At 40.9% G+C, this 17,647-nt stretch overlaps 1 protein-coding gene across 33 annotated transcripts in view; it reads right to left on the reverse strand.

Moving 5' to 3' along the window:
* Positions 1–15,070: 15,070 nt before the first annotated feature.
* DLG1 (discs large MAGUK scaffold protein 1) overlaps positions 15,071–17,647 on the reverse strand; it is a 276,519-nt gene continuing 273,942 nt past the window's right edge. For all 33 annotated transcript variants that reach the window (XM_045502494.1, XM_045502504.1, XM_045502493.1 and 30 more), the window contains one exon: positions 15,071–16,906. In XM_045502494.1, the coding sequence (XP_045358450.1) occupies positions 16,800–16,906 (107 nt within the window). In that variant the 3' untranslated portion in view covers positions 15,071–16,799. The remainder of the gene's footprint in view (positions 16,907–17,647) is intronic.

Raw genomic sequence — 17,647 nt, forward strand, 5'->3', positions numbered from 1 at the left:
TGTTCTAGAGTTGTGTCCCCTCAACTCTCTGCCCCACATTCCAGAGCATTCACCCCTCCCCTTGTTCTAGAAACACCCTAAATATCATGTTCAACTGAAGAGGGAAAAGCTCAGATTTGGAAGGAAGAAGTCAGAAACCTGGAGTCTGAGCTGCAAGGAAGCTGAAAGGCCATTGAATTCATTCACCAGCCTCTCTTCAAGTACATATTTGCACAAAGGATCTGGGGATACAGAGATGAACCCAGGTAGATGTGGTCCTGCCTGGGGGAGGGGCTGTGAGGGTGGGGGATTGTCTGTCCTTGGGCCTAGACTGGGGAAGTGACTTTGCCCTGTGTTCACACATTTAGTCAGTGATGGAGCTAGAACTAGAACCCAGGTCCCTGGCAGAGCTTGGCTCCTTCCATCACGGTTTGAAACATGGGAAGAAGACTAAAAATGGGGAGGAGGACGAAGCAGAAAATTACAGAGGGGGACATGAAAGGAGAGAGAGAGAGAAGAAGGTGAGGGAGGAAAAGCTGGGTTGTCTATTTTTCTAGGCCACTGGGTCTCAAAGTTGTCCCCAGACCAGCAGAATCAACACCATCTGGGAAGTTGTTAGATATACAAATTCACAGGCCTACCTCTGACCCACTAAATCAAAAACTCTGGGGGAAGGGCCAACAGTCTCTTATGTATGTATGTATGTATGTATGTATGTATGTATGTATGTATTTATTTTTAAGTAGGCTTCATACCTAGTGTGGAACCCAATGCAGGGCTTGAACTCACAATCCTGAGATCAAGACATGACCTGAGTACAACAGTGAGGCACTTAACCAACTGAGCCACCCAGGTGCCCCCCAACAGTCTATGTTTTTGATTCTGGTGCACAGCTGAGTCTGAGAAGCACTGATCTAGGTGGACCGGAACTGCAGTTCCCCGCGTGTGTTGGGGATGTGGGGAATGGACTGCAGAGATTGCTACTCAGTTATCTGCCTCCATTTCTGTCCTCATTTTTGTCATCGCCCTTTCATGAGTACCCAGGAATGAGAGCCTCCCTGTCTCGGGTAGAGGACACATGTAATAAGAACACTGAGTGAGAGACAAGGGATCCCTGGGTCTGAGTTTGACAGTCCTTGAGCCTGCTATGCTCTGTGGGGGAAAGAATGGGCTATAAAGCTGTTTATCACACCCTGAGATGATCTGTGGCAATGACACAGGCTGCACTTCGGGAGACCTGAGTGCTACTCCTTTGTTTCACTGACTCACTGGGTGACCTTGGGCAAGTTTGTTCTCCTCTCTCTGGGTTTTAGTTTCTCCATATATAACACGTAGGTCATGGGGGCTCTGATGTGCCATTCTTCTTCCCCCAAAAGATGTCTGCTCTGGAGAATCAGAGGGGGACATGTGTGGTGGAGGCTGTTTTTCCATTCCCAGCTGGTTTCATCAGGAGAGGGAACCTCTTTCTAATTCACACAAACGGCCTAGGAGGTGGCCCTGGCAGTGGGACTATGCCTATCCTAAGAGAATAAAATAAATAGAAGGGTCCTTAGCAAGTCTCATTCTCCTGACCATGAGGACGAAAAGGCTCATTTTGTCATACTCCAAGCGCCACCAGAAGGTACTGGCAGGATTTGTGCTCATTAAGTTATTCCTCTAGCAAAACTACAGGTGACACTGATGAGCTATAACCTGAGGACCTGGGGAGGCAATTTCATGATGGGGTCCTTTCCCCTATCTCTGGGGAGTCATTCCCCAACTGTGACTTATCAGTGAACTTACTGTCTCTGGCCTCTAGAGGCTTCTAGGTCGGGCCCATTTGCTTGGCCTTAGCATGGACATAGCTTTGGCCATGGACATTACACACGTAGATACCTATATGTAATGGGGAACTCTGACTTGGCTTGAGCCTGGGTCCTGCCATTGCTGGGGTACAGACATCCCTGGGTGTAGCAGAGGAATGGGTGGGATGCCATGAGAGAATAATGAGCCAGTAATTTAACCTGGAAACAGCTGTATAGAGTAGCAGAAGTGCTGAGGACAGTTTGGTCCCTATTCTGGACACATACTGAGGAGAGGAAGAGGGTCTCTGAGCTTCCTTCTGGAAATAAGAACTGGCTTCACGAAGACTTCTATGAGAGGTTGGGATCCAGACAACACTGTTTTCGGATGTCCCCCCACCGCCCGACTCTAATCCATCATATAAAATACAAAGAGCTCCTCTCCACTCTGCCAATGATACAGCTCCAGCTCTCCAAGGATGCAGGGTGCCTCCCAAACATGGAGCTTGCTCTCCAGGGTACTGAGGCACCACAGTAGGCAATGGGATGGAACACGTTGAAGACAGTCTCTGGGGACTCAGAAAGAAGGCGAGGCCTTTAACAGGGGGTAGAAAATCTGTGTGGGCAGCTGTGGGCTAATGAGCCAGCAAAATATGGATGAACAATTCTTTTACCCAGAATCTTGGGGCAAATATTTTTTTTAAATCTCAACAAGCCATGATTTGTATTTTTCTGTTCCTATGAGCTGTAACGTCTTCGACTAAGAACAAGCCCCAACAATGCTTATTTAGGGGACACTTGGAAGGGCTGGTATGCACAGAAAATATGAGCAATTGTGAACATTTGGAGCAGTAAATGTGTTATCAAAGGGTATTACTCTTCACATTGTGATAAGGAAAAGAAAAGAGAAAATAGGCTGAGAGGGAAAGGTTAGGGCCTGAGGTCCCTGGTTGGAGAAAAACACATATTTTGGAGCATTGATGGGAATGTCTGATCACAGCAAACTCCCTCTGGCGTAAGGTTCCTCTTAAGAAGGTAATGGACACCACCTACTCCCCCTTGGGGGCCCCTCAGGAATTTGACAATCAAAGTACCTAACTAAAATAAGTAAACCATAAAACTTACGTTACACGAGGGGCAGTGTGACCATAGTCTCACACCTCACACAAGAGAGTCTAGCCAGTCAGAAATGGACAACCTAGAGTTATCCAGCCAGTCAGGGTAGAACCTGAGAAGGAACAAGTGAGAAGGGAAGAGGGAGGCTGACCGGAACCCTATAGAACAAAACCCTTTGCCTATAGTTGTGGGCATTCACTTTCGAACGTCCCCTCTCTGTAAAGAGAGCTTTTATACGATTCTTCCTTTCTGATCTTATACTCTGATAAACTTTAGCCCGCTGCTCATTTTGTGTCCACCTCTTCATTCTTCAAAGCAGTGAGACAACAAATCCCGGGTATTGAGGTAAAAGATGCTGCAACAACATCAGTCACCATGTACTTGCTGACTCGTTAATACATCTGAATTTGTATATTGAGATCAATGATAGATATATTGGACACGCTCTGTGAATACAAGCTTTTGTCTCTTTAAACGTATTTTCCCTATGAAGCTTCCCTTAGGGGAAGCCCCATTCACTTGGGCTACACAATATTTTCTGCGTGTAAGCTTTTCAAAGGCAGATTCTGTGCTTGTTCTCCTTTGTGTTCATCACAGGGCCTTGAGCATGGGGAATGATTTCTATTGTGTTAGGATATTATTCATTGCTGTTCAAGTATCTTGTGCTGCTGAGGGGGAAGGACTGAGAAGAGCCACGGAATTTGGGGAGTAGGAGGTCCACAGACAGCTTTGTCCGAGCAGTGTCAGTGGCAGGGCAAGGGCCAAGGTTTGGCCAGGAGGCTGAGCAGCATGAGGGCAGGGTGTCCTGTCTACTGTCATTCCCAATGGCCAACATCCTGTCTAAAATACTGTAGGCATTCAACAAATCATTAGTATTTATTATAAATGGACGGAAAAATGGACAGTGTCCTTTTCAAGATATTTGGCTAAGAAAGGAAGAGGAGTGAGGTTGTTTCAAGGGGATTAGGAGTCAACAGAAAGTTTTTATAGGTTAGGAGAGATTTGATTATATAGTCAGAACACAAGTAGCCCATGCAGGAAGGAGACTAAACACACAGGAAAAGAGGGTTAATTGAAGAAGACGTAAGGAATAAGAACAGGAGGACAAACAGAGAGGGAAAGGGACAGTGTTTCTTCCTTGGAGATGGGAAAGAAGAGGGGTGGGAAAAACTCTGCATCAAACCTCCATTCAAATGTAAGCCCAGCATCCCCGAGCTTGGTTTATTATTTTAGTTATCAAGCCACGAAATGTTTTTTCCCCTGAAAACTTTCTTTGCAACCCAGAATTTAAAATGTAGAGAGGGGGGTGCCTGGATGGCTCAGTCAGTTAAGCACCACTCTTGATTTCAGCTCAGGGCTTGATCTTAGGGTTGTGAGTTCAAGCCCTGTGTTGGGCTCTTCCCTGGGAGTGGAGCCAACTAAAAATTAAATAGATAGATAGATGATAGATAGGTAGATAGATAGATAGAAAAATAAAATTGTAGAAGAGGATTAAAAGACTGAGATTGGGGCACTTGACTGGCTCAGCCAATTAAGCGTCTGACTCTTGGTTTCAGCTCAGGTCATGATCTCACAGTTCATGAGTTCAAGCCCTGCATCAGGCTCTGTGGTGGCAGTGCAGAGCCCGCTTGGGATTCTCTCTCTCTCTCTGCCCCTCCCCCACTCACACCGTATCTTCCTCTCTCAGACAAATAAATAAAAAAAATAAAGCTCTGAGATTAACTGTGCAGATAGAGTTTTAAAGCTATTAATAAATCTCCATCTACACCAAAAACCATAAAATACCTAGGAATACACCTAACCAAAGAGGTGAAAGATCTATACACTAAAAACTATAGAAAGCTTATGAAAGAAATTGAAGAAGACACAAAAAAATGGAAAAAATATTCCACGGTCCTGGATTGGAAGAACAAATGTTGTTAAAATGTTGATACTACCCAAAGCAATCTACATAATCAATGCAATCCCTATCAAAATAACACCAGTATTCTTCACAGAGCTAGAACAAACGATCCTAAAATTTGTGTGGAACCAGAAAAGACTCCAAATAGCCAAAGCAATCCTGAAAAAAACAAAGCTGGAGGCATCACAATCCGGACTTCAAGATGCATTACAAAGCTGTGATCATCAAGACAGTATGGTTCTGGAACAAAAACAGACACTTAGATCAATGGAACAGAATACAGAACCCAGAAATGGACCCACAAACATATGGCCAACTAATCTTTGACAAAGCAGGAAAGAATGTCCAATGGAATAAAGACAGTCTCTTCAGCAAGTGGTGGTGGGAAAACTGGACAGTGACATGCTAAACAATGAACCTGGACCACTTTCTTACACCATACACAAAAACAAACTCAAAATGGATGAAAGACTAAAACATATGACAGGAAGCCATCAAAATCTTAGAGGAGAAAGCAGGCAAAAACCTCTTTGTGGCCACAGAAACTTCTTACTCGACATGTCTCTGGAGGCAAGGGAAACAAAAGCAAAAATGAACTATTGGTACCTCAAGATAAAAACTTCTGTGCATTGAAGGAAGCAGTCAGTAAACTAAAAGGCAACGAACGGAATGGGAAAAGATATTTGCAAGTGACATATCAGATAAAGGGTTAGTATCCAAAATCTATAAAGAACTTATCAGACTCAACACCCAAAACACAAAAACTCCAGTGAATAAATGGGCAAAAGACATGAATAGACACTTCTCCAAAGAAAACATCCAGATGGCCAACCAACACATGAAAAGATGCTCAACATCACTCATCATCAGGGAAATACAAATCAAAACCACAGTGAGATATCACCTCACACCAGTCAGAATGACTAACATTAACAACTCAGGCAACAACAGATGTTGGCGAGGATGCAGAGAAAGAGGATCTCTTTTGCGCTGCTGGTGGGAATGCAAACCGGTGCAGCCACTCTGGAAAACAGTATGGAGCTTCCTCAAAAAGGTAAAAATAGAACTACCCTATGACCTAGCAATTGTACAACTAGGTATCTATCCAAGGGATACAGATGTGCTGTTTCGAAGGGGCACATGCACTGCCATGTTTATAGCAGCACTATCAACAATAGCCAAATTATAGAAAGAGCCCAAATGTCCATCTACAGGTAAATGGATAAAGAAGATGTGGTACACACACACACACACACACACACACACACACACACCATGGAATATTACTTGGCAATCAAAAAGAATGAAATCTTGCCATTTGCAACAACGCGGATGGAACTGGAGGGTATTTATGCTAAGCGAAATTAGTCACAGAAAGACAAGTATCATATGACTTCACTCATATGTGGAATTTAAGATACAAAACAGATGAACATAAGGGAAGGGAAGTAAAAATAATATAAAAACAAGGAGGGGGACAAAACATAAGAGACTCAAATACAGAGAACAAACTGAGGGTTGCTGGAGGGGTTGTGGGTGTGGGAATGGGCTAAATGGGTAAGGGGCATTGAGGAAGACACTTGTTGGGATGAGCACTGGCTGTTATACATAGGCGATGAATCACTGGAATCTACTCCTGAAATGATTATTGCACTATATGCTAACTAAGTTGGATGAAAAATTAAAAATAAATTAAAAAAATAAATCTCCATCTGTTTCATTTAATATAAGATTTAATGAGTGGAGGTATCCCTGGGTGGCTTAGTCACTTGAGCGTCCAACTTGGGCTCAGGTCATGATCTCACAGTTCCTGAGTTCGAGCCCTGCATCAGGCTCTCTGTTGTCAGCATGGAGCCTGCTTGGGATCCCCCCACCCTTCTCTGCCCTTCCCCTGCTCTCTCTCTCTCTCTCTCTCTCTCTCTCAAAAATAAATAAACATTAAAAAAAAGATTTAATGAATGGAAACCAGTATAAAAGGAGGTAAAGAGTAAAGAAGTAAAATCAAGGCTGCCTGGGTGGCTCAGTTGATTAAACATCTGACTTTGGCTCAGGTCATGATCTCGCGGTTTGTGAGTTGAAGCCCCACTGAAGCTCAGAACCTGGAGCCTGCTTCAGTTTCTGTGTCTCCCTCTCTCTCTGCCCCTCCCCTGTTCACTCTTTCAAAAAATAAACATTAAAAAAAATTTTTTTAAAATAAGTAAAACCAAGAGTACTATATTTGGCTCTGTCACTAAGACTTTCAGAGAAAGTATTCCTACCTCAGCTACTTCCAAGCAGGGTTTCAGATAATGAGTAGGGAAGAGGTTAGCAGTAGGCAGGGGTAGATAAGGGACCCTGGGGAGGCTGATTACAGCCATGATGGCTCCCCCTGGGCCAGCCTCTGCCTTGGCTTCAAGGCTCACCAAAGTGGCTCTCAGACCCTCCTGGCCCTCCTAATCCTTGAGATGTCCACTGTGCCCCCAGCCCCAGCTGCATATGTGGGTGGGAGGCTATAGCTGCAGGACAGGTTCTGGGAAAAAAAAAAGGATAAATGCATCCCAGACCTGTGCATGCTACATGCCACGAATAGAGTTATCCAGTTCCTGATAAGGTCCCAATAAAAAGTCAGAGATAAAAATCCTTGGTGGCAACCCAGTCAGGACCCCTCTCACTCTCTCTATTTTTTTTAATTATTATTATTTTTTTAGTTTTAATTTTTATTTTTGAGACAGAGAGAGACAGAGCATGAATGGGGGAGGGGGGCAGAGAGAGAGGGAGACACAGAATCAGAAGCAGGCTCCAGGCTCTGAGACATCAGCACAGAGCCCGATGCAGGGCTCGAAATCACGGACCGCGAGATCATGACCTGAGCTGAAGTCGGACGTTTAACCGACTGAGCCACCCAGGTGCCCCCCTCTCTCTCTTTTTAAATTCAAGTGAGTTAACATAGAGTGTAGTCTTGGCCTTAGGAGTAGAACCCAGTGATTCATCTCTTACATATGATACCCAATGCTCATTCCAAGTGCCCTCCTTAATGTCCGTCGCCCATTTAGCCCATCTCCCCACCCACCTCCCCTCCAGCAGCCCTCAGTTTGTTCTCTGTATTTAAGAGTCTTTTACAGTTTGCCTCCCTCTCTGTTTTTATCTTATTTTCCCTTCCCTTCCCCTATGTTATCTGTTGTGTTTCTCAAATTCCACATTGATATCTGTCTTTCTCTGATTGACTTATTTTGCTTAGCCTAATACACTCTAGTTCCATCCATGTTGTTGCTGCAAATGGCAAGATTTCATTCTCTTTCATTGCCGAGTAGTACTCCATTGTATATATAAACCACATCTTTATTCATTCGCCAGTCGATGGGCATTTGGGCTCTTTCCATAGTTTGGCTATTGCCAATAGTATTGCTATAAACATTGGGGTGCATGTGCCCCTTCGAATCAGCATTTTTGTATCCTTTGGATAAATACCGAGTAGTGTAATTGCTGGGTCATAGGGTAGTTCTGTTTTCAACTTTTTGAGGAACCTCCATATGTTTTCCAGAGTGGCTGTGCCCGTTTGCATTCCCACCAGCAGGGCAAAAGAGTTCCCCTTTCTCCACAACCTCGCCAACATCTGTTGTTGCCTGAGTTGTTAACATTAGCCATTCTGACAGGTGGTATCTCATTGTGGTTTTGATTTGTATTTCTCTGATGTTGAGTGTTTTCCAAAGAAGACATCCACGTGGCTGACAGACGCATGAAAAGGGACCCCTCTCACTCTTGAGAGCTTTGTACTTTCTCGCTCAATAAACTCTATCGCTTTGCTCACTCTCTGCTGTCTGTGAGATTCATTCTCTGAGTCTGTGAGACAAGGACCAGCGTCTCTTCCACCCACCTGTGACATGACTTATAATGAAAACATATGCACAAGGAAAATAAAATTGATACAAAGAGAAAAATCACAAAGCATGTTCAGGAAGGAAGATGATTACACCACGGGCCAGAAAGGAAAGGACTATAATTAAATGAAAATTTTGGCTGATTTAGAGACTTGTAGTCAGACTGTTTTATCCACTCCTGTCCACTCCTCCATCCCAACTCAACCACTGTGCAGATGAAGCGGCTGCTAACACTTACACAGTGCTCTTTTCAGGTCATGATCATGAAAAGTCAAGCCACTGAAGACAGTCGTGCTGTATGAGGCTTGCAGGCTCCGGAGAGGTGGCAGAGCTGTGCCCTCTGATCAGCGATCAGCTGCCATGGGTATTTTACTGGGACAGAGGTATACAAGGAGAAGGCCTCCTAATCTGAGACAAACCATGTACCTAAAGAGGTGAAAACAGCACAGGTTGAACATGCTGTTAGGTGGACTCAAAATATATACTGTAGGAATTCGGGCTTCATGGGCTAGAACAACCGGGGAGTCTTCTGCAGGAGGAGGGATTTAGGGTGGGCCTTGAAGAAAGGTAGGGCTTTGTTTGATAAGGGCACTTGGGTGGGGAGGGCACAACAGTTAGCAAGGCAGCAATTTGCATGACCAACAGTGGCAGGACAAGACCTGCCCGGGTATGGCTTGGGAGGTAGGGGGCAGTAGATGACTGATCGACCACATACTACATTCCAGAACCGTACTATACGGGAAAGTTAGTTTGGATTTAGGACCCATGAAGGTCACTGAGGAGAGGAGAAACACAATCCAAGCTGCATTTGAGGAAAAGTCATCGGGTGATGGCTGGATCAGCAAGGGGAGAAATTAGAGGAGGCTAGAAGATGAATTAAGAGGCCACTGAAGTAACCCAGGCCTGGGGATGAGGGTGGGTTAAGGATTAGAGTGATGACAGTAGAAGTAATAGCAAGAAAAATAGGACATTAAGGAAGAATCACTAGTAGGTGGTGACCAAATATTTGGGGGAAGAGAAATGTCAAGGAGCATTAAGGTTAAAACGTGGCTGATGTAGAGAATATTCTATTAAGTACATTACTAGCCATCAGGAGAAAAGTTGTTAAAAGGTTCGTAGAGCTTTTTCCCAGTAAGAGTGAGGAATGTCAGATAAACTAGATCCAGACCGAACACTGAACTTTCATAGAGAAAGGGATCTATTATCAAGACATAGTTTTTCTCGTCTTAAATACCACTAGGGAAGTGGATATTTTTGATCAAATGACTGTCACAAGATTTAGAAAACCTTTTTGTAGAGATTCATAGTGTGAAACATATGGGACTTTCGTCTTGTCTTTAGCCCTCCCATCTGTGAGGTGAATGAACCTAATTTTAGACATCCTAAAGAAAGATTACATCACTTGTTCTAATCTTTTCTTCCATCAGAAAATTCGCTATATCTTATTTTACATGCTAATTGTTTTGAGCACTGGCTTCTATATAGTTAAAAAAAAAAAATCATTCTAGGGGCACCTGGGTGGTTCAATCTGTTGAGCATCTGAATCTTGATTTCGGCTCAGGTCATGATCGCAGGGTCATTGCATTGAGCCCTGCGTTGGGCTCCGAGTGGAGCATGGAGCCTGCTTAAGATTCTTTCTCTCTCTCAGGTCGCCTGGGTGGCTCAGTTGGTTGAGCTTCCGGCTTCAGCTCAGGTCATGATCTCACAGTTTGTGAGTTCAAGCCCCACATCGGACTCTATGCTGACAGCTCAGAGCCTGGAGATTGCTTCGGATTCTGTGTCTCTGGCTCTCTCTGCCCCTCCCCGACTTGTCCTCTTTCTCAAAAATAAATAAACATGAAAAAAAAAAAAAAGATTCTCTCTCTCTCTGAAAAAAAAATCATTCTACTATTTATTCAGTAGTTAAAATCTTTCAGTGGTTAAAAACGGTCTAAATGACATTGGTCATTAACAGTTGACTAGCAGAAATGGGGATGACTATATACTCAATTTGAATAGTTTCTTCCTATTTTGGGTAACACCAGATGGTTCCTAAGGTTTAGTTTAGTGCCAATTTAGAAGAAGGACCTAATGTTGTTGTTGTTGTTCGAAAACACACAAGAGAAATCAAGTCGTATCAGATATGAATGGAAAAGACTGACAAGGCCATTCATACTATCTGCATGCAATCAATGGAGGGGAAGGCAGCTCAGGGTCAAGGATTCCTGAGGAATGCTGCACTAGAATCGCCCTACTTAGCAATGAACAATTTCTGTTAATCACACAATATTAGTAATTTTTAAGATACAGAGAAGTTACCACCTAAAGGGAACTGGTAGTTATTAATTTTAAAAAACAAACTACAATCCTTTGGTGTTCAACAAACTAGATTTTCTTAAAAGAGGAGGACTGTCTCCATGGGCAGTTTTCTAAATTGTAAGGCTATTAGTCTCATGTTTAACACATGGCTATTTTCATTTGTTGCTCTATTTTCTTCTCAGACTATTTTCTTTCATTTACTACTGTCCTAAACAGACTACACTTATCTCCCTTAGGACAATGAGAATCTGGCACTGGTCATTGGCACATCCCGTGTTTGGACCATCTGAGTGTTATTCCTGGGAATCTGAAATTCTAAAAATTCAAAATTGCTTCTACTTGTAGTCTCCTACTCTAGGTATCATTTTATTCTGTAAACAGACTCTTGGGACATATCATTCTGCATTTAAAGTTTGTTTTATGATAAGCTCCTGTGCAACGGGCAAAATGTGTGGATGCTCACAGGAGAGAGGGAGGTGGGTGGGTGAGGGCCTGTCATGGCTGTCAGATCAGAAACCCATTCCTGGTTTGCTTCTTGCTCCTGCAGACCCAAAGTTGCAAAGAAGCACAAAAATACAGTGGCAAAAACTGAAAACAACCCAAAAGTCCTTCAGTGAAGGGATACACGAATTATACCTCTGCAAAATGAACTACTACTCAGCAATAACAAACTATTGATTCCTACAGCAACACGGATAAACCTGATGCATTTTGCGAAGTCAAAGAAGCCACACCCAAAATGCTACATGGGATATAGTCCCATTTATATGACATTCTGGGAAAGGCAAAACTATAGGCACTGAGAAATACCAGTGGTTGCAAGTTGGGGGTAGAAGTTTTGGGGGTAATGGGGTGGTTACATGGTATGCATGGGTCAAAACTCACAGAATTGAACACCATAGAGAATTTTACTGTACATAAATGAAAAAAAAATATTTGTTAGGGTAGTGGCTTCCTTTGGAGTAGGAGCAGTGACTGGGAGGGAGATTGAGGGGGGTACCTGGAGTGGTCATGTTCTGTTTTTTGAGCTTCATGCAGATTGTTACATGGGTAATGTTGGTTTGTAAGCAGTGAGGTTATGTGCTTATGATATTCATACATTCTACATATATATACTTCAATAACAAGTAAACAAAAAAAGACACTGGGAGAGAATTCCAGCCTTCACTGCCTTCTAGTCTCCTTCCCCTCATCTTCCCCCACCAGTGTACTACTCTTGTATGTTGATACAAACTGCTAGAAAAATTGTAGTGTTAAACTCTCCCTGGTCAGGTGTGCTACCTATTCCTAAAAGTTTCAAACTTTGGTTTACCTGACCACCAATTCTGTTCACAACATTGTTTGGCAGACTAGAACTTTCTTTCTTTCTTTTTTTTTTTTTTGCCATCTCTCAGGTAATCATATTTGGAGGAGAATGAAGAAAGAGCTGGTAGTGGAAAGTCACTGAGAAAGTAATCACTAAGTAGTGACTATTCTAAGTCAAATTAAATAAGAGAAGACGTATCTTACCCATGTGATTTAAATAATCGTTTTTCAGGCCTGTTTCTAGACTCTCAATAATGAATGTTCTGTAAAACTGCTAGGGACTGTTGTGTCTAGTACCGTGCAGGTGTGAGGATGGCTTAGATCTTGATGCCTTCCATGTTTAAGGTTGAGGTAGGGCAGGCCAATCTCTGACATCTCTGGAGTAGGGACGCTTAGAAGAGATGAGTAAGCAGGATCATAGGGTACTGAAAAGTAAATAATTTCCTAACTGAAAGTCCATCGAAGAAAATTTCTCTATAGTTGATGAAGAATGGTGGACCATGTTATTCTCTCAGTTTTCTGCTACCAATCATAAACACACTCCAGAGCAAGGGAAGAACAGGTAGTGAGAGTCAAGCATCAGATGTTGTGATCAGTTTTTGTACACATTGCTTTACTTAACCTTTATAACAATCCTGCAAGGTAGTCATTCAAACCCCATTTAAAATATGGCAAAATGAAGGCTCAAGGTAATCTGTACAAGGTGAGTTGCAACAATTCCAGGCTTCTGATTCTAGAGGAAAAGGGAATTAACTTTTAGAATGTACTATGTGCTAGCCTCCCTTATTTATAATCCTATTCTCAAAATGTTTCCACTTTACAGAGAAGTAAACAGAAAGAGGGATGGCATGATTTGCCCATGGTTAGTTACATAACCAGTGAGTGGCCAAGCTGGTATTCAAAAAAAAATTTTTTTTTTTCAACGTTTATTTATTTTTGGGACAGAGAGAGACAGAGCATGAACGGGGGAGGGTCAGAGAGAGAGGGAGACACAGAATCGGAAACAGGCTCCAGGCTCTGAGCCATCAGCCCAGAGCCCGACGCGGGGCTCGAACTCACGGACCGCGAGATCGTGACCTGGCTGAAGTCGGACGCTTAACCGACTGCGCCACCCAGGCGCCCCCCAAGCTGGTATTCAAATGAAGCTCTGATTCCACAGCCTACATTCTTCACATTGTAGTATTCCACAGCCAAAGCCAACGAGAGCTGTACTGTGCAATTCTGGAGGCAGATAAATGGAGTCTTTAACATTGGACTAAAACACCAGATAATCTAAACTGAGGTCAGAAAAGTGACATTCGTGTTTTTCCCTGATGGCTTTCAAATTCAAACCTCTCAATAAAATTTCTTAAGCTTATTGATATTTACTTTCTTTTAGTCAGTAACTCAAACCTTGAGGGACTGAATAACCCACTGAATTCAGCTTAGAGCACAGAAGACAAGGAACTGGATGGTAGACAAACCAACTGTTCAAGGAACCAGGAATCAAACGTTCTAATGTTCCTGAACTGTAGTGTAACTTTGGTTAAAACATGAGGATCTCTGGGCTTGTTTTACCATATGTAAATTAAGAGTATTCAAGATAGAATTTTTGAAGGTAAGTTGTTGACTCTGATACTTTAGAAAACAAATTTTTCTTATGAGTAAAGTCTCCAAATTGCCATCTTTGGAATTTAAATAGTAAATAGTGGGTTATCAGGTATTTGTAAGAATCTGTTCTGCAAGCTTGCTTCCATCATTTTTTGAAGACCCTTGGGAAGATGTGGAACAAAAAAGCAACCAGAAATGTGTAGTCACATTTAAGAGGCACTTTTATTTTTGCCAACTTAAAAATATTAAGAAGCATATTAAAAAATATGAATATCTCATAAAACATTTGAAATACTATTATTCCCTGTGTATTGTGGACTTTTTTTTTTTCTTCTAATGAATACCGTTCCATTTTTGGTTCTAAAGAAGTTTTTTGTAGGTCACTGTGACAGTGCTAGGCTGACTTCTTTCCCAGAAACAGTCATTTCAGCTGTGATAGGAATGACTTGTTCCATGGGTCTGTCCTTACTTATTGTGTGACTCTGGGCAAGGGCCTTCATCTAAGTCTGTCTCTGTAAAGGGGCACTAAAATAACACAATTTGAGTCACAGTGCCTTACACAGTAGGGGCTGAAAAACAAGGTAGATTAGAAAGAATTTGGGGCAGAAAGACTTGGATACAAACACGAAGCACTGCTGCTTACTAGCTCGTCACTTGGGCAAGTGATTTCACAGAGGGGCTAGTAACTCTTAAATTCTTATCTTTTAAAATTAAATGATAATATACTAAAGTGGCTATTACACAGTAGTACTAAGCAATTAGTACTTTTATTAATAATTCTATACAATCTAGAAAGTTGCACAAAAGTTAGTATTTTCTTACAAAAACATCACTTAACAAGGACATCCGAAAGCAATGTAATAACACATTTTAAGAGCTAAATGGCACTGTTTTCATAATCTCTTGGTATTTTATAACATGTAACCAATAAATACTTCAAAATGGCTTATGCTGGCTGGGGTCTTGCTGCAGAGTGATTCTGGGGCTCTTGGGCTCATTTTACAATAATTTTCTTCTAGTTGTTTTATGTTTGGTAACAACTTACTATAATTAGCATTATAGCCATAGTATATATTTCAATGTGTTAACATACTCAATTCCAAAACCTATAGAAGAAATTTGATTAGGTTTCCTAATGGCCCATGAAGTCTGTTTGTAAATTACATGATGCTCCAAGTTCGAAGAAAATGTCAGCTTGTAAAATATTATTTTCTTTCAGAATTCAAGACACATTTAACATATGGATTTTACAATAAAGTTTATTAGCTGTTCTCCTCTTTCTCATAAATGGAATGGATAATGTTGATAATCCTTTACAAACCAGTACTCATTTGTTTAAGAAACTGTAATGAGGAGGTTGTCAAAAACACTATTTAATAAACTCCAAAAAACAAAAGGAAGGCAAACAATATTATTAATATAAAAGACCAGAGAAGTTGATTTCTGAAATCATATCTACCTTTCACTAAAATTTCTTAAAATTGCCCACCATGAATATCTGTGCAACTCTAATGCAGAGCAGCTACAAGAGGTGAAAGGTGTGCAGTCTGAAGGGAAAACACACACACAAGGCTTTTCCTTCTTTGTCTACCAGTGAAAGGAGAAGTGGAAGGAGAGGCAGAGGGCCAAATCCAAACCCAATGACAAGAACAACAGTAACAAAGAAACCCAAAACAAAACCAGGAACCATCTGAAAACTTTTGTAGAAAAGAGGAGAACATGCCTATACTTTTGTATGTAATCTAATTTCCCTAAAGGTTCTTTCCACAACCACCATATCCCTGTTTTCAGTTCACGTGATTAAGGAAGATAAAGTCTAATCAATTAATATTTAATTTAAAAACCAAACAAAAAGTTAAGAGTAGGTGGCAAAAGAAAAAATATATTTTAAATATATATATGTTTGTGTGTGTGTGCAACTATGTAAAGAAAATAATTCCCATAGTTACAGAGTTTAGTTAAAGAAAGTTTTATATATATTTATATATATATATATATATTTTATTATAACAAAATAGGCAGTTACTGTGGGTAAAATATTCATTAAAATCTGATCCCTAAGAATACATTTAAAGTTTTAGACTATGAATTGGACTCCTTTTCCATTGCCATGAGTACTACATCATCACTAGAATGTCTGTTCTGCCTGTATTTACGTCTATGAAATTTTCTCAACCTTCTGTGTAAAAGGTGAGCTCCCCTAGCACCTAAACACGGCCTCAGTTCAGAAACTGTGATGATCATTATGTTTGAACAACTTTTGTAAGACACTATAAATAGTGTTGCACAAGTAGATTAAAAACATTTAAACACTGCTATTCCTAGCAAATGTACTAAGAACCCTCAAACAATAAAAGACTTGAAGAACTCTTATGAAAAATGAATATCCCTTGTGAAATTATGCAAGTTAACGTAGACATTAATTTTGAAATTAAAAACCACATATTTTCCTTATTTGTCTATAATGAAATATTGGCTTTGATAACACAAGTCAACTGAGAAAAGGACTTGAGAGTTAATATATTGGCCAAACCATGCTATTAAAGTTAAGCGTGCACTGTTGCTCAAAGTTTACTAAATCACTGTTTAACACCACTTTTCTTTCATTTATACTGAAATTTGAAAAGAATGTATATAAAGCTTTTCTGAAAATCTCTTAAAGTTACTTTCCCTTAAACATTAAGGAATTTTACCATAATTTCCCAGTCTCCCCAAATCCTTAATAGCTGGTCAGGCCATTCCACCTTTAGTTCTGAAAAATGGCCACAAACCAATAGCAACATAAAGTAATACAGATGCTACAACTTGAAGGAGACACCAGATGTCAAAACTAAGCACAACCATAGACCATGATGAGTGGGATATGATTCAACATGGAAGGAGTATTGCAGACAGACTCCAAAAGGAAAGGGCAAAGAAATGTCAAAGAAAATGAAATCGTGGAAAAGAGAAACCGAGAAACATCAGTCTTCATAACTTTTCTTTTGCTGGAACCCATATGTAAGGACCAGACTGTTCTTCTATGATCTGCTTCACTTGGTTGTAAATGTCTTCCAGCGTATCTCCCTGTACAATAGCTGTAACAGAAACAAAATCAGAAACCTCCATTAACTGTCTATCTTTACCATCACAATCATTGGTGAAATAGAAGCTAGATCTTAGAACTAGTTATTCATCCAGCAAGAGACCATTTATGTATTGTTTGCTTAGTAGTAAGTGCTCATTTCATTAATTTTCATATTTGAAAAATGTAAGAATTTTTATTTTAAATGCTGATTGAAAATGAGACTTGGCAATTTTTACTTAGTTTTGTGTATTTGGAAAATACACACTGAAGCATCTAGAGGCAAAGGGGCATCTGCTTGCAAGTTACTCTTAAATGTTTCAGAAAAAAATTAAATGTGGTAAAATGTTAACATTTAGAAAATATAGGTGAGAAGTGTATGAGAATTGCTGATACTATTCTTGTGATTGTTCTAGAAGTCTGAAATTATTTTAAAAAAAGAAGGAAAAAAGCACTTGCGTTACAACACCAAGGCATGTGATGTACTTATGAACACCTGAGGAATACTTTAAAGGACAAAATGAATGGGAGATTTGGGAATTGCTACCCACTCATTTCTTTTTAATAGTATCTTAAAATGGATCAAAATTTATGAAGCGTAAGGGAGTCAGTTTCACAGAAGAAATCAAGTCTGAATCTATTTTTCTCCAGTCTAGTATGTCCTAAGCAGCAACTTAAGAAACACTAAATTTCAAGATTCCTCATCAGCACTGCCTAAGTTAGATGAATTATTCTGAAAACCACAGTATTAATT

Source organism: Leopardus geoffroyi, chromosome C2 (genome assembly GCF_018350155.1).
Source record: "Leopardus geoffroyi isolate Oge1 chromosome C2, O.geoffroyi_Oge1_pat1.0, whole genome shotgun sequence".
NCBI classification, from domain to species: domain Eukaryota; kingdom Metazoa; phylum Chordata; class Mammalia; order Carnivora; family Felidae; genus Leopardus; species Leopardus geoffroyi.